General features: G+C 42.0%; 3 gene segments (V, D, J or C); all 3 read left to right on the top strand.

The window, feature by feature from the left end:
- Positions 1-2480: 2480 nt before the first annotated feature.
- LOC118580137 lies at positions 2481-14197 on the top strand. The segment is given in 3 exon segments: positions 2481-2529; positions 2730-3023; positions 14145-14197. Coding segments are annotated over 3 exon segments (396 nt in total).
- A 3028-nt stretch (positions 14198-17225) lies between these two features.
- On the top strand, positions 17226-17835 carry LOC118579669. The segment is given in 2 exon segments: positions 17226-17277; positions 17507-17835. Coding segments are annotated over 2 exon segments (381 nt in total).
- A 3194-nt stretch (positions 17836-21029) lies between these two features.
- On the top strand, positions 21030-21711 carry LOC118580138. The segment is given in 2 exon segments: positions 21030-21078; positions 21281-21711. Coding segments are annotated over 2 exon segments (480 nt in total).
- The last annotated feature ends 498 nt before the right edge of the window (positions 21712-22209 follow it).

Consider the following 22209-nt stretch of genomic DNA (forward strand, 5'->3'; position numbering starts at 1 on the left):
ATGCTGAAGTTTTATGGGCTACTGAGTGAGTAGAGACCATCCAACATCCTATATGTCACTGAAAATTCCCTCACATGTGAGATGCTCAGTCATCAAAACAGAAAAGAGAACTGACAGTAGAAAGCAAAGGTGTTCCTGCCCTCTGGTCGCTGGCAGATCTCACTGAGTGAAGACGACCCTGGATTTGGATAGACTCAAGCCTAAGGTCAATGGGCGGATCCAATCTGGAGTCACCAATGTGAATGGACTTCTGTAGAGCCCAGGATCTCTGAAGCTACAGGTACTTACTTGACAGTGAACAGCCTTCCTACAGCAGGATTATTAACACTTATGTGATCACTCATTGTGCACTCCAGAGTTGTCACCCAGTCAGGATAATACTGATACCAGGGCACATGACAGAGAGAGTAGGAGGCTCTGCCCAGCACACTCACTGAAAAGCCAAATGTGACCAGCAGAAGCTGCTTGCATATGATGGAGGGGAGTTACTGGTTTGAGGGAAGACCTGTTGGGTGTCAGACACTTGTCCACCATAGAATTAGAAATAGAAAAGAAGTGTAAGGACACGAATCAATGAGATTTCCAGGCTCCCTGTGCTTACAACAGGCAGCGCCAAACTTCTTGGGGCACAAAGTTCTCAAATACTTCATCCTTTCCTCCTTTGTGTGAGAACCTTGTGTGCTCCATTCTTTATTTCACTACATCTGTAGTAGTTTTTCACTTTATTACATTGAAATACATGTTATTTTAAAATTTTCCTTCTTTACTTCATCTAGTATTGTATACAAACCCAATTCATTTATTGGGATATCAACTTTCATTTTAAGAAAGGAAGTTGAAAATCTCTGCAGTGAAATCATTGGGACATTAACCAATATAGTTGAAGAAATTCAGGATGAAAAGACCTCTCATACTCATAGGTAGTGAAAGTGTCAGGGACATGGTGCCAACCTGATATATGAATGAAATCCACCTACATATTCCAGTAACATTTCTCATGGAGTTGGAAAAGCAATGCTGAAATTTACTGTCTCACTAACATCAAGTGAAGAGGATGTTTTACAGCATTAAGTTGTGCAGTCACTTACGTGTCCTTTGCTCAGAACTGCACTGGAAGTGTGGAGCCCTGTTGAAACTTATTTTGTCTCAGTTCTGGAGGCTCTACTCCATGGGTGGAAGGTCCTGTTCGAGTCTGTGGTGAGGCAGCATACCAGGGCAGGAGTGTGCAGAGCAAAGCTGAGTGTCTTGTGGTCAGGAAAGAGGAGGAGATCACAGGCACAGAATTCTTCCCATGAGCACAGTGTTAGTGATCTTAAACCTTCCCAGTGGTCCTCTATTTATACGTGTTCCACCACCAGGCAAAAAACTCCCAAAGAACCTATTTCTCATGCTTGGTTGCCTTACCAATCCTTAACACAAGGGGAAGAGCTTAATCTTACCTCAACATGATATGCCATGCTTTGTTGACACCCAATGGGGGCCTGCCCCTTTCTGAATAGGAACAGAGGAGGAGTGGACTGGGGTGAGGAGGAGGGAATTGGAGGAGAGGAGTGGGGGGAAACTGTGATTGGAATGTAAAATTTAATTAATAAAAATTAAACAAACAAACAAATAAAACCCTAAGCCAGCCTGGAGACCAAGGCTTCATCATATGGCCCTTCTGGGAGACAGTCAGGCTACAATCTACTTCAGTCCTACAGAGGGTGGTATCAAGCTTCACTCAGCCCCATGAATTACAATGGTACTATGCATGGATAGCAGGGTCAAGGGCCTTTCACCCTGTCATACCTGGAAGTGGAAATGTCTGAGTTACTCTTGCATTATATACAATGTTCACCATTGTCAATGCCTCCAGCTCAGGGGCCATGAAGAAGAAAAATGCCTGTCATGGAAGACCCTCACTTCCCAGCTAACCTGGGGTTTGTTTTAAAGGTTTAAAGGTATGGAGTTGATGGTGAGTGTTTGGAGGGATGTAAGTCCAACATCATAATTTGCTTTGTGTTTCAGAATAGGGACATTGCCAGGGTATCTGACACTGTCCACAAGTTGGGATTAGAAAGCTTGGTGGTGTTTAGCTGGTATCATTCTAAGTTTAGGTTTCCAGCCTTGTTCTTCATCCCATGCTCACAGCTCACTGCCTCTTCTGCTCATGATGACATTTAGATTAAAGTCTCTTAGTGGAGCCAACATCCCCTTCTAATCTAATGACACGTTGTTCTTTCTCTATCTTATTAAACCCAATCATTTTCTTTGTTTGAGAAATATCACAATGCAAAATACAATGTTGTTATGAGATGCACAAAATTAGTTTAGGTTGGAGAGATAGCTCAGTGGTTAAGAGCCCTTTCTGCTCTTGCAGAGAACATGCGTCACAGCAAGATTTGCATATTGAGACATTAGCCATAATGCAGATTGCTCAAATCATCTTTAAAGGCAGCTTGCCACCATCTAAGAAGCACCCTCTACTCCACCTCTCAGAGATGGGGTCAACTACTCTCTTGCTGTGGGTTCTGCTGTTCTGGGTTCCAGGTGAGAGGATGCAATGCCAAGTGCATCCACTGTGGCCATTACTGTGTCCTGATCATTGATATTATGGCATTTAATTGGTTTTCATTTTATTTTTCTCAGAGTATATCTCATGACTACTATTACAGATTCCAAATGCATGATGGTTTTACATGAAGTGCTTGTTGTATATTTGTGACAGCAATGTGTGTTTATCCTTTCAGGTTCCACTGGGGACATTGTGCTGACTCAGTCTCCACCTTCATTGACTGTGTCCCTCGGGGAGAGGGCCACCATCTCGTGCAGGGCCAGCAAAAGTGTCAGTGTAGGTCGTATACATTTTATGCACTGGTATCAACAGAAACCTGGACAGCCCCCCAAACTCCTCATCTATGTAGCATCCAACCTAGCATCTGGGGTCCCTGCCAGGTTCAGTGGCAGTGGGTCTAGGACAGACTTCACCCTCACCATCCATCCTGTGGAGGCTGATGATGCTGCAATCTATCACTGTCAGCAGAGTAAGGAGTTTCCTCCCACAGTGCTCCAGGGCTGAACAAAAACCTCCTGGGGTTGCTGATCACTGAAGTTCAGTCTTTGAGCTGTTTCTCACCAGACATCTCAACCCTGTGATTTTAGAAATCTTGTTTGTAAAGAGAGTGAAGCTGTGGAACAGAGGTTTTTCTAAAAAAAAAAAATGTGTTTTTCCCACCATGTATGCTTTATAATTCATCTGTTTGATTACTTAATAAAGACCTCTCTTATACTATTTTCAAGGATTTAGATTCAATAAAACTTTTTTTGTTAATACACCAAGTAGACAATCATTTTAAACTTATAGGAAACTTTCCCCTGTTGTCCAAAATAGCCTTAGCTTGAGCTCTGAAGATTGTTAGTTGTCTTGCAGACAGAAACTGACATCCTCACTCAAATGTTACATTTCCACTTCTGTTTTCTTCAGATTTCAAAGTTTCTCTTCAGTGGTTCACACACAAAAGCCTTCTGCAGCTGATTTACTGCTCAGCTTCTGTTCTGCTTCTTTGTGTCCATAACAAATGCTTATCCATGGGCTTAAACTTATTAGCTGTTCTTTTCTCCTTATCCAATACCCATATCTTTTTTTTTTTTTTTTTTTACAATATCTTCCACAATGGGGCCACATTCACTTCTAGCCTCCTTTCACTTTTTGCTATTTTCTATTGTAGGTGGAGTGCAAAGTCTCACTGTATATCCAGATTTGGAAATCACCATCTAGTGCTCAGTGATCCTGAACTTTCCATCCATCTGTCCCTTTCCCCTCATTGCACAGTTCCACTGCATGCCCAACTCCTTTTTATTTTCTACTTGTTCTACCATTGCAGTTGCATGAATTCTAGGTGTTCAAGGGTGCACAACCACAATCATGGAAGGTTTTCTTCCTGAACACCCTGCACTTCTACATGAATCTTCCCTGGGCTTCCTCATCCTCCCCACGTGGCGTGGGAAAGCTCAACAGAATGATCCTTAGCAACTTTTCACAGATGTACAACTCTGAGTTTTTCAAGTTTACAGTTCTAGCTCAGGATATTGAACCCTAATTGTATTAGTTTCCTACTGCTTCACTGTAGTTAATACATACACAGTATCAACCACAACACCTACAATCTGGGCAGAATGTGTGTCTGTCCTCTCTTCAGAGTCTCATAGGCTACATCAAGGTATTGTCATGCCTGCACTCACATGTGGGTACACTTTTTCCAAGGCCAGTGAGGATGTTTGCACCATCTCTTTCAGATGTGTCTTTCTGCAAAGAGGGCAGCCAGGAAACACACAGAGCTGAGTACTAACCCAGCCATCTGCACCTACTCTGTGAGTTCTCACATCTTTCTTCTCCTTGACATTTACCTGTCTCATCTCCCCTGCTTTAATTCTCTGTTTCTGTAAACTAGGTATCTAACACAGAAAATACATCTATTTATTACAGCAATGCACTTGAGAAATCCTAAGAGCATGTTGCCATGTTTGGACCACATCTCCTGAGAGCTTTCTTGGTGTTTCATAATGTATTGAAAGACATCACATGCTGAGATCAACAATCTGCCAGATCTACTATTTTTACCTTTAATTATAAAGCTAATAGAGCCTTTATGCGGCATTCCTACCATGATGTAATATAATCCTAACTGCCTCCCAAACACACTGTTTTCAAATTCCTGGATCTGAATTTGAGCATTGAGTTTCTAATATTTGTTTGGTATGATACATCTCCCCAGATACAGCTCACTCTTCCTTAACTCCCTTCTCCACCCTTGAGCCACAGAATGTGCCTTGCTCAAGTCTATGCTTTCTTGCTAATTCCTGCTGCCTTAGGTGCTCCATAATATGCTCTTCTGGACCATCTTTGCTGGTTGCAGTAGGCTTCTCCTCTTACTCTTCTAAATGTTAAGGATTTGCACAGTAACCCACAGGGGCAATTGGATTATTATTTTCTATTTTTTTTTTTGTGTGTGGGCATTTCTCCTCTCTCTTACATCTGATCCTGTCATTCAAGGATCAATGGCTAGTGTTTCCCAGTTACTACAAATTCAGAATTTCCATCTTCCTACTCATTAAGACATGGTTCAGCTAGAGAACATATAACAACAAATAATTCTCATGTTGCAGGTTATTAGGGCATTTTCTCATCAAGTTCTATCATCCTCCACATTGGTGATGAAGTCAGTGTGTCTGAGCCATGCCTAATCCTTTGTATTGCATTCATATATTATAGTTAAGTATACAGTTATGAGGCATGTTTCTGCTCAGTTCCATTATGGCCTGAGAGGGGCCAATGCAGGTCTGTCCCAGGCTTCAAGTAGAGAACATGGCCCTACCTGGTGCCTTGAAGTGCCAGGCAGATGGGGCACTGCCATGGTGAAAAAAAATGTATGGTGTACCTGGGGAGGGAGAGAGGGAGGGAAGGAGGGAGGGAGAGAGAGAGGGAGGAAGGGAGAGAGAGAGAGAGAGAGAGAGAGAGAGAGAGAGAGAGACAAGGAGGGAGGGAGGGAGGGAGGGAGGGAGGGAGAGAGAATGGTTCATTTCTTGTGGATAGAAGCACATCTAAAGAGGTGAAAGTGGTGAGGAGCAGGCTGAAGTAGGTGGCTTGATTGCCATTCAGTGATATGGTGATGTCTGAGCCTGGGCTGCTTGTGGGACCCATGCCTGGGTTCACGGCCCTGATGTAGCCACAGTGTGTGTGGATGTCCAATGTCCTTGATACCACCAAAGGCAGAGATACAGGCCTGTACAGAGTTGGTCCCACCCCTCACTGGCTGCAACACTAGGGAGAACTGGTCCTGTCCATCATTGGCTGAAACACTCAAGAGAAGGGCCCTATACTTCACCTGGTCAGCACATGAGAGTTGACCTTGTTCACAGGGGCACAGGTGAGCTGGCCCTGGGAGTGTGAGAACAGGTTGTACCACTCTCATTTGCTAAGTGGTAGCATGGGTGAGGGAAAGTGTCCTTTCCCCTCAGCCCTTCACACCTCCAACAATGGGTCCTGTACCTTGCCTGGGCAGCAGAGTACAGTTGACCCTGTAGACAGGGTCAAGGGTGAGCCAGCTCTGAGGGTGTTAGAGGGGCATACTTGGTACTGCCTCTCTCATTTGCTATGTGGTGGTGGGGGTGAGGAAAAGATGCCTTCTCCCCTTCCCCTACCACCTCAAGATGATGAAGGAGCTGATCCCTTTACGAGCTACAACACTCAGGAAAGCAGGCTCTGCTCCTTGTCTGGGCAGCACAGCAGAACTAATCCCATTGATGAGGACACAGGTGAGCAGGCCCTAAGACAATGAGTGTGGGAAACCTGACCCTATCCCTCTTCTGCCATGTGGTGGCATGAGTGGAGAGAGATTTCCTCCCCTCCCATCAACACCTGAGGCAAGTTGGAGAATTGGCCCTGAGGTCATAAGAGTGGGAGAACTTCCCCTGCCCCCATCAGCTGCAACACTTGGGAGAACAGGTCCTGCACCTCACCTGGGCTGCACAATAGAATCAACCCTGTTGGTGAAGGTGTGGGTGAGCCAGGCTTGAAGTTGTGAGCATGGGAGAACTGTCCTTGTTATTCATCTGTCATGTGGCAGCCTTGAGAGAGGAGAGATACCCCCCACCCTTGCCTCAGGTGGGAGAGATGGCCCTGAGGTCATAAAAGTGGGGGAGTTTCCCTGCCCCCATCGGCTGCAGAATTCAGGAGAGTGGCCCCCACACCTTCACTGGGCAGCACAGTAGAGCTGGCTTTGAAGGTATAGGTGTGGGAGACTGACCCTGAGGATGTGGAAGTGAGAGAACTGAGCCTGCCCCTTGCTCATTGCTGCAAGGGGTGAACTAGCCAAGGGCAAAGCTGGAGAATTCACCCTGGTGGTAAAGACAGGCAAGAGGTGACAGGCTGACCAACCCTGCAACTATCCAGGTCCATAATCAGGGTTAAGTGTTGGCCTACCCCAATATCCATCCCATCTGTGATCTTCCAGAGCAGAGATGTGTGTGTGTGTGTGTGTGTGTGTGTGTGTGTGTGTGTGTGTGTGTGTCCTGTGGATTCAAGACTACAGGGTCTCCATTACACAGAGCATCAACAGGATGTCCAAGAAGAGGTCCAGTATAGGGCCAGTGTAGCAGAGACCAGGGGCCTAGAACCAAACCAATAATTCTTTGTGCTGAACGCCTGCATATAAAGATGTAGGAATAAAGGTGGTTACTGTGAGTCACTGTCACACTGCAGTTTCCATGATGAGATTTTTCCTTCCTTTTGTTTTTCTTTTTTTCTCTTAAATTTTATTTTGTTTTATGGGGTGGGGTAGGTTGTATGAGCAGACAGTGGATGCAAGGGGATGGGAAATATCCCATCCCCTTGCTATCTCATGAATAAATTTAATTTTTTATTAGTTGATCTGAACTATATATTCTCCTCCCACCAATCTTTTTCATCGTAGACCTACACCAAACCTTCACAATCTCTCACATAGAACACTAACTTTTTGGAATTGCTTCTAATTTCCATGATCCTTAATGCATTCAAATAGAATTACTGTCATTAAATATCAATGTAGAAAAATTGGCCATGAAAGAGCAATAGAAAGCAACATTTTAAATACTAGTCAAGGTGGAGTAGGTACATGATGGTCTCTCTTCCCTCATTATAACAACTAAAGTCAATAGAAACCATTGATAATAAATGAATGGGGCTGAGAGTGTAGCTTTGATAAAATGCTTGTCTAGCTGTGGATTCCATCATAAAACTGAGTGTGGTGGCTCACATATAAATTATTGTGTTCAGTAGGTGGAGACAGAAGGATGACATGTTATAGGTCATAATTGGCTACATATACAGTTGTAGGCAACTCTGAGATACAGGAGAGACTCTGTCTCAAGAATATAAATGAATAAAGGATGAAGAACTATGCCTTAAAAAATGCCTAAGCATGGCTATGTTAGTACCAATGTAGACTATAGGAATAAATCAGGGGTTTACATAACATTAAAATGGTTGATTTATCAGGTTACAGTAATTTCCAATGTTCATGCAAGCTCTGATGATACAGACCTTCAAATGGTGTAGGGGAAATTTGATGGAATTAATGGAAATTAGAAATAAAGTATAATTATACTTGAGATAAACATGTCTCTACATACCATATTTAGTGTTGGGATGGGTGTCACACATGCTAGACCTATGCTCTATTAACAAGGTCTTTTACTATCTCTTAATTTTTGTTTCTATTTTTAAATAGAAACTTAGCTTAGCTTTCCAAAATGACCCCGACTTTACAAATGTCCTGACTCATTTACCTATGTGCCAGAATTAGAATCCTAATCCACCTTGCCCAATGGCTTTCTCAGTTATTGATGGAACATGTAGTCAGAAAGTCATCAAGGATATAGAAGATTTCAATACCACTTCTAATCAGCCTGGCCCAGAAGAAGTTGATTGTACTATATCCCCAAATACAGCAAAGTAAGTATTATTTTCAATTCTCAATGAGTATTTCCTGAAACATGTAGTGAGAAAATTTGGCTAGATTTATTTGTTAAACAATGTTGACCTGTAACATTAAGCTGTAAATGAATATATCTAAAAAATTCTCAAATATTTGGTCATCACATATCTGTTTTTAAATAACTCACAAACCAATGTAGTTAGAAAACATATGAAGCTAATTGAAAAATTAAAAAAAAAGTATGTGGAATGAAAGCTAGTGGGTTTCACTAAATCAGCACTCACATGGGAAATAGAGAAATGAGTCTTCACAAAAGAAACAATGGTTTGAAGTCCTAATTTCATGTTCTATGTCAGGCAACCAGAAAAGGAAAAAAAGTACTAAATAGTGAAATACAGCCAAACTGCAATCACATAGTCCTTCCTGGCAGTAAGGGACAGTCAGGAAAGGATGCCTGCTCTATAGCCACATCCTAGACATCGCTGAAGACATTTCCACACCCTTTCAATGACATAAGATTCCAGGTACTCAAATGAAACAGTGAATCACGTGAAGAGACAGAGTGCAGGATGGGAGAACGTTTAGGCTCTGAACTTTGAGTAGACTCATAGATTGCTTTGTTCATAGGAGGTTAGAATGATTCTTCACTGTGGTCCTCTTTGCAGTCTGGGATACCTGGGAACAAGAGGCCTCTGCTGAGTTACTGTGGTTAGCCAGACCTAGAGCTATGCCAAAACTTGCATATCTTATTTCCTTAGAATAATATTTCAGATCCATCAATTTTCCAGAAAATTTGATCATTTTCATTTTTATTATGGTTGAATATGATTCCTTGTACATATATACCACCTTTCTTTTGAATCATCCATTCTCTTGTTGACAGACACTAGGTTGATTCCAGTTCTTACTATTGTGACTAGTACAGCAATAAACATGGAAGCACCTCTATTTTATGCTGATTTAGATCTGTTCAGGAATATACCTAGTACAGGATTATCAGAACCACAAGGGATTTTCTAGATTTTTGAGGACTATCTGTACTGCAGTCAATAGTTTCTGTTTTCAGTCTTTTCAGTAGTGTGTACTGTTTATTGTTTCTGTACACCTTGTCATCATTTGTCGTAATTTTCATGATTTTCTTTTTGTTTATTATTCAGATTATGTGATTTTTATGTTTTTTTTTTTTTGTTTCTGTCTCACTGTCTTAAATGAGAAGAATTTGTAAGCCACAAAAGATCATCTAGAAGTTACTAACCATCTCCAGAGGAACATGGATTATTGACACATTGAAACTTTCATTACCTTTAAGCATATCTATTTATTTAGAAGATACTTGGATAATGCTTATTCTTTTGCTCAGCATTTCCACTCTGAGGATGGTGTAGCTGAAAGCACCAGTAAGTGCTGCCTGGATGGAGCTGTGTAGTTGGAGACCTTCTCTTCAGCCCTCACCAAGCCCTGTTAGTCCAACAGCCCACTTATAAAATAAACATACAGACATTTATATTATTTAAACTGCTTGGCCATTAGCTCAGGCCTACCATTGTCTAGCTCTTACTCTTATATTCAGCCCATTTCTAATAATCTATACTTTGCCACGTGGCTTGTGGCTTACCGGTACCTCACATCTCCCTTGTCATGGCAGCAGCTGGCAGTGTCTCCCGACTGTCTTTCTCTTCTCCCAGTTCTCCTCTCTCTTAGTCCCACCTATACTTCCTGCCTGGCTACTGACCAATCAGTGTTTTATTTATACAGAGCGATATCCACAGCAGAGCTGTGCTTCCCATGGGGTATGGAACTCAGCTGAAACTTAATCTCTTCTTTTTCCTCTCAGTCAGGTTCAGACATTTTTCTATGATTTTTCAAAGACAAGTAACACATGATGGCAGTTGGATCATCTAAGTAGGGAGGCTTTCATTTTAGGCTACAGCACTGTACGAAGTTCCCCAAATCTCCAAATACAAACTCCACATGCTTTCTCTCACATGTGGGTCCTAGCTTACAAACATATTTTGTGTGGCTGTTATTGAGTACATGAGACTCTAGAAAACTAGCAACTGACTATTGGTGGGATGTTCATTACTCATAGAACCTTTGCAGGTTTGGGGCCTATCTTGTGGAGGAAGAACTTAGGTTCCTAACTTCAAACTTACAATGATAAGGACAGAACAAATGAGTGGAAATTGGGAGCTAGTTGCTCCACACTGTGAGTAGAACACACTGGAATAACTCCTTTGTCTTCAAGTGAGGTTTGTGGGTCCAATATTGGATTTTGTACTAGTAGATGGAGAGTACATGCCTTTCACATAGAAGCAAGTTCATCAATTAGTTTGTGTTCCCCATCTGCACCTGCATTCCATGTTCATGATGCTCATGTTCTTAGCTCATGCTGACATGTGTAGATCTTGCTTAGAGGTCACTTAATGGTGATAATTCCCATTTAGTCCCAAGCAAGCCATGTCTTTTTATCCCTTTACACAATCCATTTACTTTCTCTTTATGTCAAGAATCACTATGTGCAATGCATTGTTGCTTAAAAAATATATTGTTATTGAGATATCAAAGTATTCTTGAAACACCACTAAAGCTTTACAGTAGAGACCCACTCCCCTATACAGCACCTCAAAGAGACCAGGAGGTGAAGATTTAACAGAGCGGGCCACAGAATGCCTTCAGATGGGCTTTTGATACTCCAGGGAGGCTTTTTCTGATGCCAGTTCCCAATGGGTGAAACAAGTTCCTTTGAAGACTAACCCACACTTGTCTGAGCTGATTTGCAAGTTGAGTCAATAGCCCATCGTCCAGACTGTTCAATTCATGTTTAAAAGCAGTAATCAGTACCTGGAAAGAAGCTTCTAGTCTGGCTTTCAGAGATGGGGGTCAATGGCACTCCTGCTATGGACTTTATGGCTCTGGGTTCTAGGTATGAATGTACAGGGAAGGGTTGGTAGCTCACATTATGGTCATCACTGCTTTCATTGTCTCTGGATTATTAATAATTGAATTTGGCATGTGTCAGCTATTAAAGGGGTCAGGTTCAGTGGCTTTATTTTTGGGTTCTTTGAGTATGTCTATAATTTGTCCATTTTAGCATACCAAGATCCATTAGGGACATCCCATGGACCCAGTCTCCAGCTTTCCTAGCTGTGTCTCTAGGGCAGAGGGCCACCATTTCTTGCAAGGCCAGGTAGAGTGTCAATAAGTATGGCAATAATTATATGAAATTGTATCAACAGAGACCAGGACAACTTCCCAAACTCCTGATCTATGAATCAGCCAATCTAGAGTTTGAGATTTCCATGAGGTCCAGTGGCAATGGGTATGACACAGACTTCACCCTTATCATCCACCCTGTGGAGGCGATGCTGCTGCAAGCTACTACTGTTGGCAGAATAAGGATTTTCCTTCCACAGTGCTCTAGGGCTAATCAAAAACCTCCTGCTATTCACTGAGGATCAGTCTCTCAGCTCTCCATTACTCTCTGACGTCTCAATACAAAGCTTTAGGTTTATTTGGAAAATATCTCGAATGATGTAAAAGCTTTATAAACTTATTTGCATGTGTGTCCTCCTATATGCTTTATAATTTAATGATTTCCCAACAAAATGTAGACCTTTTATGATTGTTTCTTATTTATTTATTGAAATTGTTATTAACACATATTTATCTTTGGATACCTTTATCCTTCTTTCTCCCTATCTCCCTGACCACATCTCTGCCTATTCCTACCACCCTCCATATTCCACCTTTGATTTTTCTATAACTTAGGATTTACTGTTGCTTTTTATAAAAAGCTTTGTATTTAAAATGATAATAAATACAAATTACATTACTGGAAAAAATCATGTTAATCCAAGGTATTTATTGTGGTGTACATGCGTGTGTGTGTGTGTGTGTGTGTGTGTGTGTGTGTAAGTCGGAAGATAACCTGGGTAAGTTAGTTCTTTCTTTCCATCAGGTATGGTCTGGGAATGAAACTCAGGTCATCAGTCTCAGCTGTAAGCACCTTTTCTGGTGCTGGCTGGGCAATCTTGTCGCCCTTATGCACTGTTTCTTTTTCTTTAATTATTTTATTTTAAATTGTGTGCTCTTAACTGCTAACCTGGTTATTCACCCTTAATTTATAGACCATTTATTAAGGTCTATTTTAGAATTTTCTACCCTTCTGCCTTAGGACAATGGTAAACTTACTGGAAGTTTTGCTATTCATCATTTAAGCTAAAAAGAGCTTTGAGTAGTTAAGATTGTCAGTTAATCTTTCAGATGCAGGCTCACATTCTCACTCCTGTGTTTTTATTTTCCAATTGCTTTTGTTTGTTTATACTCATGAACAGCCTGCTACAGTTACTTAGAAACATAAGGCTGTGCTGCAGTTATTTTTCTGCTTTGGTTCCAATGTCTCTGTCTCTGCATCTGTCACCAAATTATGTCTTTAATATCAGATTTATTGATCAACTCTTTATCTTTATCAAATATTCATTTTTTAAAACACTTTTTGTATGAGTGGTCAAAGTCTTCCTGACTATTCTTTCTTCTTCCTTTGTGTGCAGGTGTATAAAGTGTGAGTGTGCATGCGACACAGAGTGCACATGGAGATCAGAGGACAACCTCAGCTGCCGGTCCTCTTATCTGTTGCCACTGTGAACTTCTGGAGATCCTTGTGTCTCTGCTTCCCAACTTTGAGTACAAGTGCTGGGATCACAGATGCTAGAAGCACTTCCTTCGTCCATAAGTGAGTTCTAGGGATTCAAACTCAGATATTAGGCCTAAGTAAACAGTATATTGTTTCGACCTCTTTATACAGGCCACGCTGTCCTGGAAGTCACTGTACAGCCCAGAATTTCTTTGAATTGGTATATTCCCATGCCACAGTCATGGGAAATGTATTTAAAACAGACATGATGCCATATCCTGGGATACTTTGGGCTTCTACATGCTCTACAAACAGTTCTGGAAAGCTCCATAGTACTCTTTTTGTAGCATTTGACTCAGCATGAATTCACATTGTGTACCTTCCAAGTTTACACACATAAATTTTCATAAGAAATTGTGTTGTAATAGTTTTGTATTGCTCACAATATGTTAACACAAATTCAGTGATATAAAAACCACTTATACTCAGAAGTAGGTATTGGTGAAATTATTAAGGCCACTCCATGTGGTTAAAAGGGAAGTTTATTTTGTGGGGTAACTTACAAATGAAGGGATAGGTTGTAGGATCTGGCTAAGGTATGGTGCAGTCTGGTGGTGTTCTCTGGAGAACTCTGCTCGGTCTACCTCCTGCGTCCAGCATCCCAGCACCAAGAGAGAGACCTCCCCTTGATCCTGGGTCTTCTGCTTCCTCCTCAGCCCCGCATTGTGGGCGTGACCATTACCGAAGCCTCAGTGGGGGTTGGAACTTCCAGGCCAGTGCTGGGATGGCTATCCACTACAAGCAGGGCATGTGTGGTAACTCTTCTTCTCCAGGGCTCATGATTGAGCCAGAAAATAGACCCTCAAATTAGTTAGATGGAGGCCAGGGAACACAATGGAAAATCTCTCTGTTGTCAGAACCTGAGCAGACAACTAGAAACATTCCACCTGCAGGATCATTCCCTGAGAAGACTTCAAAAGCCAGACTGCTTTTCCTGACTGCTAAAATAGACCCAATAAGGTCTGTTTCCTTGATGGGAGTTCCTTAAATGATAGAGTTTTCTTCCAGTTTGGGACAATTGGATTTATTCTCCTTGTTCTATGTTTAGACAAGCTTATATATCTTCATTATGAGGAGATAGACAGATATGACCATAAACAACTTCTGGACTAACTAGGAGGAGGCATATGATTCCAAAGATAAACACCTTCCCATAGAAAATTATGCCCTCAAACCAATATTTCTCTAGCACTAGAGGCCATTTTCCAGCTTCAGGCATTTATGAGGTGGACTAGGGTCCAATCCTAGAAGTGGCCAGTCAGCCTTAAACATAGAGGAAACTTAAGAATGACCATAGGGAGTAAGGATCACAAGCTTGGTGCAGGTGAGGGCAGTCACTCCTGTTGATATGAGCCTATACTGCCATGAGTACTGTCAGCCATATACCTAGGCCTTCAAAGTTCAGGTGACATTATAGACATAGTTAGAAAGACAGCATGTCAAGGACATCTTCTATCTTTAGATGGGCAGTGAATGCTTATCAGTTTGTAATTCTATGGCCTGCTGAGACACTGAAACTTCTTGGATCCTTAATCTCTAAGTGAGAAATGCTTAATATTTTCTTTACTTTGACTTGCCCTGTTTATAGTCTGGAAAACAGAGAAATATGGTGTTTTAAGAGCAGTACTAACTACAATACTATTATCCATATCTATCCAGATCATCTAGGCATAAGGCCAGGAATCATTTGAATTCTTCTATATGCAAATATTTTTTTGCTTTCTTGGAAGATTCAAACATCTACAGATATTGGTAGATGGGATATACCCTACTAACCTACCAATACTATATCTGTGGAGGATCAACATCATTCTGAAGAACTGGCAGGTGGGAATCCTCCATTTTCTCTTTCCAAGTCATCCTACTCACTGCTTCCTTATTCACTTCTGAGGGCCTACTCTTTGAATCAACCACTTTTGTGTGGTTCCTTGGCTCCATTTTTTCCCTTAAGGAAAATACCACATGAGTTTGTTTCCACCAGAGTAACAATATGACTTTATTGCAAGACTAAAATCTGATTAAATATGACTTTAGAAAACTATCAGATGGCTCTGACCCATATACTGATGTTCCAAGAAGTCCCAGAAACTAAAGAGATTCACTAGACTCCACCTTCCCAGAATAGACAAACAAAACTGCAGAGTAGATTCCCAGAGAAGTTAAGATGCAAAGAAGGCTCTGAGACAAGATTAGCTGCCTAGAAGAAGCAGATACCATCTGAGCCGCCTGGAAGATGTTCAGACCAACTGTTCTAAAGAGTGACTCTTCAAACTGTTGAGCTGCATTTAGACTGTGCAATGTGCTCCAGGTTCCAAGCTTTTGTGTACTGTTACCCACGCTGGGTATGGGACTTTGGTGATGAAGCTGTCTTTGAGTCATTTCTTCTCTTGTAGGTAACCCCTCACTCAAACTCCTATAACCCCAACCAAATTCCTTGGTTCACAATAATGGAGTTTGGTGGTATGTGTACTTGGTCTGTCATGGGCTCCCTACCTGTGATGAGTAGATATATATGTTGTATCAGGAAAAGTCTCATCACATAAGCTATGTCCTGTTGTATAGCCTGATGTCTTCCTTGAAAAGCTCAAAGGTTTTTGAAATGTTAATCTAACATTCCTGCATCTCTGGACTTTAGAGAAAAAGAACTGATTTAAAAAGATACATTCATAAGTGATTCAGTTTGAGATATCAGGAGGAAGCTACCAAAACTACCCATTGCAATAGAACATACTGTAGATTATGTGGAGATCACAGTCCTGATTTTCTATAATCTGTATCAAAGGAGACATAGCAACAAGGAAGGAAGGAAAAGTAAAAGGTTGACGGATAAGTAGTGGTCTTAGAGTTACACAGGCCTATGAACCCCTGAATGGCCTCTGATGCTAACTATGTTTGAAGATAGTCGGGAAGTTTCAAGAAAGATTGCCTGTGCAAACAAAGCAGGCTGCCATGAACTGAGAGCTCCTGAGGCTGTCCTCAGCCCTTGATGCTCAGACTGCCATGACTACTCAGAAACTTCAGGGAAAGGAGGTAAATGTCTTAGTAGAATCTGGAACTAAATACGTATTCCTTTATCCAGTGTGAGTCTTTCTCCTAGTTCACCATGAAGGATATCTTGAGAAAATCTTTCATATTGTATTTCTTTGAGCCATTTTATATACAGCTGGGGATATTTACTCTATTTGAATATCTTCTTAATGATAGATAGCTCAGTGCCTATGCTAGAAAGTAAGATCCTTGTCTAAAGAAATATCACTATTTTCATGGCTCCCGGCCATGTGATCTACTTGCCCTTCAATGAAACAAAACAATCCAGAAATTTGGATGATTCAGGAAAGAATTTTCCAGCATCTTCATTACCATCCCAGTCTATATTCATCTCAAGATCCCCACATCTTTCATTATCAAAGACAGTATCTTCTAAGATTGGAAGGTGTTAATGGGTTGGAAATCATCATAGATAGGTTAAAGGTTAAAGTCAAAGAGTCACAAAATCATGCAACAGTCTCTGTCACACCCTAATATTCAGAGTTTAAAAGGCTAATGAGGAATGGGGGCTAGTATAGGCCATCTTTGTTAACCATGTATGGTCTACATCCATCCTGTTGCCCCAATCTCTATCCTTTGTTAACACCACCCCATTTAGGGAACCAAATAGTTCACAGTCATGTTTGATGTATGTGAGACACAGACATAGATGCAGACAGAACACACATACACATAAAATACAAATAAATAAAATTTAATTCTGAGGTGTCATAGTGCTCCTGCAATTCACATCTTTACAGCAGAGCAGTGACAGTGAACCCCACAAGGAACCTCTAAATGACAGAAAGTAACAATTCCACAGGGCCAGCCACAAAATAACTTGGGATACACTTAGAACACTCTAGAGAATCCTTTGCTAATCCCAACTGCCACAGGGTGACACAAGAGCAGGTGTCCTTTGAGTACCAAGTCAGGCTTTTCTGAGCTGATTTGCATATTGAGATACTGGCCACAGTGCAGATTGCTCAAATCAACTTTAAAGGCAGCTTGCCTGTGCCCAGGAAACAGGCTCTAGTTCAGGTCTCAGAATGGGGTCAGCTGCTCCTCTCCTGCTGTGGGTACTGCTGCTCTGGGTTTCAGGTGAGAGGGTACAGTGCTAGGAGCATCACCTGTGGCCAGTGCTATCTTTTATACCTTGATGTCTTCGATCATTGAAATTATGGCATTTAATTAGTGTTAAGATTCCTTTTATTTTATGGCTTCTCAGAGAGGAGGTCATGAGTGCTGTTACAGATTCCACATACATGATTGCTTTACTCTGGGGTACTTTCAGTACATCTGTGACAGCACTGTGTGTTTATCATTGCAGGTTCCACTGGGGACATTGTGATGACTCAGTCTCCAGCTTCTTTGGCTGTATCTCTAGGGCAAAGTGCCACTATCTCCTGCAGGTCCAGCCAGGGTATCATTACAGCCGGTATTCATCTTATGAACTGGTATCAACAGAAACTGGGACAGTCCCCCAAACTCTTTATTTATGATGCATCTAAGGTAGCATCTGGAGTCCCTGCCAGGTTCAGCGGCAGTGGGTCTGGGACAGACTTCACACTCACCATTAATCCTGTGGAGGATGATGATGTTGCAACCTATTACTGTCAGCAAGGTCTAGAACTTCCTCTCACAGTGCTCCAGGGCTAAACAAAAACCTTCTGGGGCTGCTGCTCACTGAAGCTCAGTCTCTCAGCTGTTTCTCACCAGACATCTCATCCACGTGATTTTAGAGATCCTGTTTGTAAAGGGAGAGAAGCTGTGAAACAGAGATTTCTTAAACTAATGTGTGTTTGTCCCATCATGTATGCTTTACTAATTATCAGTTTGCTTACTCAATAAAGACCTACCTGGTATTATTTTCAAGGCACTTCACTTTTACTGTTCAATACACTGAATAGACAACCAGTTTAAACTTACAGGAAAATTTCCTCAGTCTTTCAAAGTAATCAGAGCTTGAACATACAAGGCTGTTAGTTGTCTAGCAGACACCAGCTGACATCCTCACCCTAATGTCACATTTCCTCATCTACTTGCTTGAGGTTTCAAAGTCTTTCTTCAGCGGATCACACACTTCCACCTCATGCAGCTAATTTACTGCTTAGCTTTTGATCTACATCCCTGTGTCCATCACAGATGCTCATCCATGGGCTTAGACTCATTAGCCGTTCTTTTCTCATTATCCAATACTCACATCTTTATACTGTCTTCCACAATGTGGCCACATTCTCTTCCTGACATCTTCCATCTCATGCTATTTTAGTTTGTGGGTTGAGTGAAAAGTCTCATTATATCCAGAGCTGACCTTATAATCATTATTTAGTGCCCAGTGACCCTGATCTTGCAGCCCACCTACCCTTTCCCCCTTAGTGCTGGATTATACATTACCATGCCCAGCTCCTTTTCATTTCCTGGTTGTTCTAACATTGCAGGTGCATGAACTCTAGAGGCCCCAGACTGCACAGCCATGACCACGGAAGACTTACTTCCTAGACACCCTTGACTTTTACATGAGTTTGTCTTGGGCTTCTTCATCGTCCCTATGTGGAATGGGAATGCTCAACAGAATGATCCTTAGTAACTTTTCTCAGGTGCACAACTCTGAATTTTTCAAATATACAAACCCTGGTTTAGGATAGAAAACTGCATAATATTAGTTTAACACTACTGTATAATAAGTTAATACATATGTAGTGACTTACAAGCACAACACCTATAACCTAGGCAGGGTGTATATGGGTTCTCTGTGCAGGGTCTTAGAGGCTACAGTCAAGGTATTTTCAAGGCTTCACCCTTATCTGGGTGTCCAGAGAGTCTTTTTCAAAGGCCAGGGAGGATGTTTGCACCATCTCTTTTAGATGTGTTTTTCTGCAAAGAGGACAGGCACTCATGGAGCTCCCCAGCCATTTGCACCTACTCTGTGAGTTCTCACATCTTTCTTCTCCTTGACATTCACCTGTCTCATCTCCTCTGGTTTAATTCTCTGTTTCTGTAACTGAATACCAGAAACTACGGATCGAACACAGAAAATTCATCTATTTATTACAGCTGTGCTCTTGAGGAATCCTAAGAGTTGTTATGATTGTAACACATCTCCTTGGGTTTTTTTTTTTTTTTTGATATGTCACAACATGATTGAAAGGTTTTTTTTTTTCTTGTACACTATGTCAGCAAGACCATCTTAATCCAGTTGAAATACTGCTAATGTCTACATTATCCTTGATGCATTTCTGTAATAGTGTTGGTATACAGCCATGACTTTTTTTCATTTTTCTTTATTAAGAAATTTTCTACTCACTCCACATACCACCCACAGATCCCACCTCTTCTCTCCTCCCACCCCCAGCCCTCTCTCTCAAGCCACCCCACGTCGTCCCCACATCCCCCAAATCAAGGTCTCCCATGGGGACTCAGCAGAGGCTGGCATGCTGAGCCTAGGCAGGTCCAAGCCCCTCCCCACTGCACCAAGGCTGTGCAAGGCATCACACCACAGGCACCAGATTCCCAAAAGCCTGCTCATGCACCAGGGATGGATCCCAATCCCCCTGCCTGGGTGACCCCCAAACAGATAGAGCCAATAAACTGTCTTTTGTATCCAGAGGGCCTAGTCCAGTCCCATGGGGGCTCCATAGACACCAGTCCACAGTTTATGGGCTTCTACTAGTGTGACCGGTCATCTCTGCACACCCTCCCATCATGATCTTGATGTCCCAGCCTGCAGTATCCCTCCTTTCTCTCATCTATTGAATTGCCAGAGCTCAGTCTGGTGTCTGGCCATGGATCTCTGCATCTGCCTCCATCAGTCACTGAACAAAGGCTCTATGATGACAGCTAGGTTATTTGATAGACCAGTCACCAGAGTAGACTAGTCCAGGCACCCTCTGGACCACTGCCAGCAGTCCAAGGTAGGGTGATCCTTGTGGATTCCTGAGAGCCTCCCCAGCACCCTGCCTCTTACTATTCCCATGCTGTCCTCATCTATCATGGTATCTCCCTCCCTGCCCTACCACTCTGTCCCTATTCCAGCTCAACCCTCCTATTTCCCTATGTTCTCATCCCCCACTCCTTGCCCTCCCCCACCCCCCACACTCAGTCTATTCATGTAGATATCATCCTCTTTCCCTTCAGTGGGTCATCCATATATCCCTTCTAGGGTCTTTCCCTGTTAGCTAGTCTCTCTGGAGCTTTGGGTCGTAGCAGCCATGACTTCTTGAAGAAATCATGTTTCTTTATTCCCCTCCATTCCCCAAATGGATAGCCCTCTTTCTGATTCTGAAGTTGTAGGGAGGATATATGTTAGTTTCTGTTGGGTTTGTCTTTGTTTTGAGATTAAAGTTCCTCTGATCTCAGGTTCAAAATTAATGTCCCCAGGATTTCCTGGGGCAAATTTGGGCTTCTCTTTGCAACTCTGTCTCATGTTTGGCCCAGAAACTGGAGTCCAAATGTCTGAGGCACTGTTCATTGTCCTTACTGTAGGAATTGCTTTGGAGATGGGAGATAATAAAAAATTAACATTTATTATCTCATTTTTTGATTTCCATTTCTGCAAAGGTCACCTAATTTAAATGTCTTAAATTTTAACTAAAGCTTCTACTAGGGATCCTAGTACAGTACTACGAGAGAGCTGTAAGCCAATACTTTTGAGCGATTGCTCATGCTCTCTGTGATGGTACATTTGCCTGTTGACTGCCAGCAGCCACTCTCACACACACTGCCCAGGCATTTGCCTTTGTATTGGTAGACTGCTTTGCATGAGCTCCTCCAGCCTAGCCCAGCTGCTCAGAATTTATAAACCAGGCCTTTTCAGTGAGAAATGAGCAGCATCATTCAGCAGGGGGAGCAAGATGGAGTTACAGACCCAGGTCCTCATGTCCTTGCTGCTCTGGGTGTCTGGTGAGAAATTAAAAAGTATTATAACCTTTTTAGAGTCACTTCTTTGTATATAAGAAATTTACAATGTTTGCCAGTGTGCAATATTTTCATACAATAATATTCTGACAATATGGTATTATAAAAACAATTAAGTGACAAATATCACCTGTATTGAATTCTGGTTTTTTTGATTATGCACGATCACTTGTTTTCCTGATTGTAGGTGCCTGTGCAGATATTGTGATGACCCAGTCTCCATCCTCCATGGCTGTGTCAGTAGGAGAGAAGGTCACCATCAGCTGCAAGTCCAGTCAGAGTCTTTTATACAATAACAAGAACTACTTAGCCTGGTACCAGCAGAAACCAGGGCAATCTCCTAAACTTCTGATCAGCTGGGCATCCACTCGGTACACTGGTGTCCCTGATCGCTTCACAGGCAGTGGGTCTGGGACAGGTTTCACTCTCACCATCAGCAGTGTCCAGGCTGAAGACCTGGCAGATTACTACTGTCAGCAGTATCGCAGTTATGATACTCCTCCCACAGTGCTGCAGCCTCCAACACAAACCTCCTCTCAGAGTCTCACCAGCTGCCTGCACCACACACAGCCCTGGACCTGCACACTTCCCCCTTCTGCTGAGAATTGGTGTGCTTAAAACACTGATGAAAAAGTTTGCAGAGCCCAGAAAAATATAGTGGATTCAATGTCTCCTATGTCTTTTGGTATAAAAAACCTGTCTTTTCTTCTCTAGTCCCTCTTCTACTTTTATCTGTCTACGTCATACATACAGACACACCCACATACTCAACACATACATATATATACACATGTACACATAGGTACGTATACACACATAGATACACACATATGCACATACATATACATATAAACACACAAGTACTCATATATACACATATACACATGTATACACATGAATTTTATATACTTAGAATCTGTCAAGGAGGGAAAAAGTGATATTCGTTGCCTCTGTTTTTGGGGCCACATCTCCCTCTGAAGTCTCCATACTTGATTTTCAATGAGGAACTGAGAAACCTCTGTCCAATCTAATGTTGGATGTAATTTTGTGTCAGTCTTTACATTTTATATCTGCCTTCCAGTCTTTATATTTCATACCAATTAATAAAGCTTAATG

Source organism: Onychomys torridus, chromosome 3 (assembly GCF_903995425.1).
Source record: "Onychomys torridus chromosome 3, mOncTor1.1, whole genome shotgun sequence".
In the NCBI taxonomy this organism is placed as follows: Eukaryota; Metazoa; Chordata; class Mammalia; order Rodentia; family Cricetidae; genus Onychomys; species Onychomys torridus.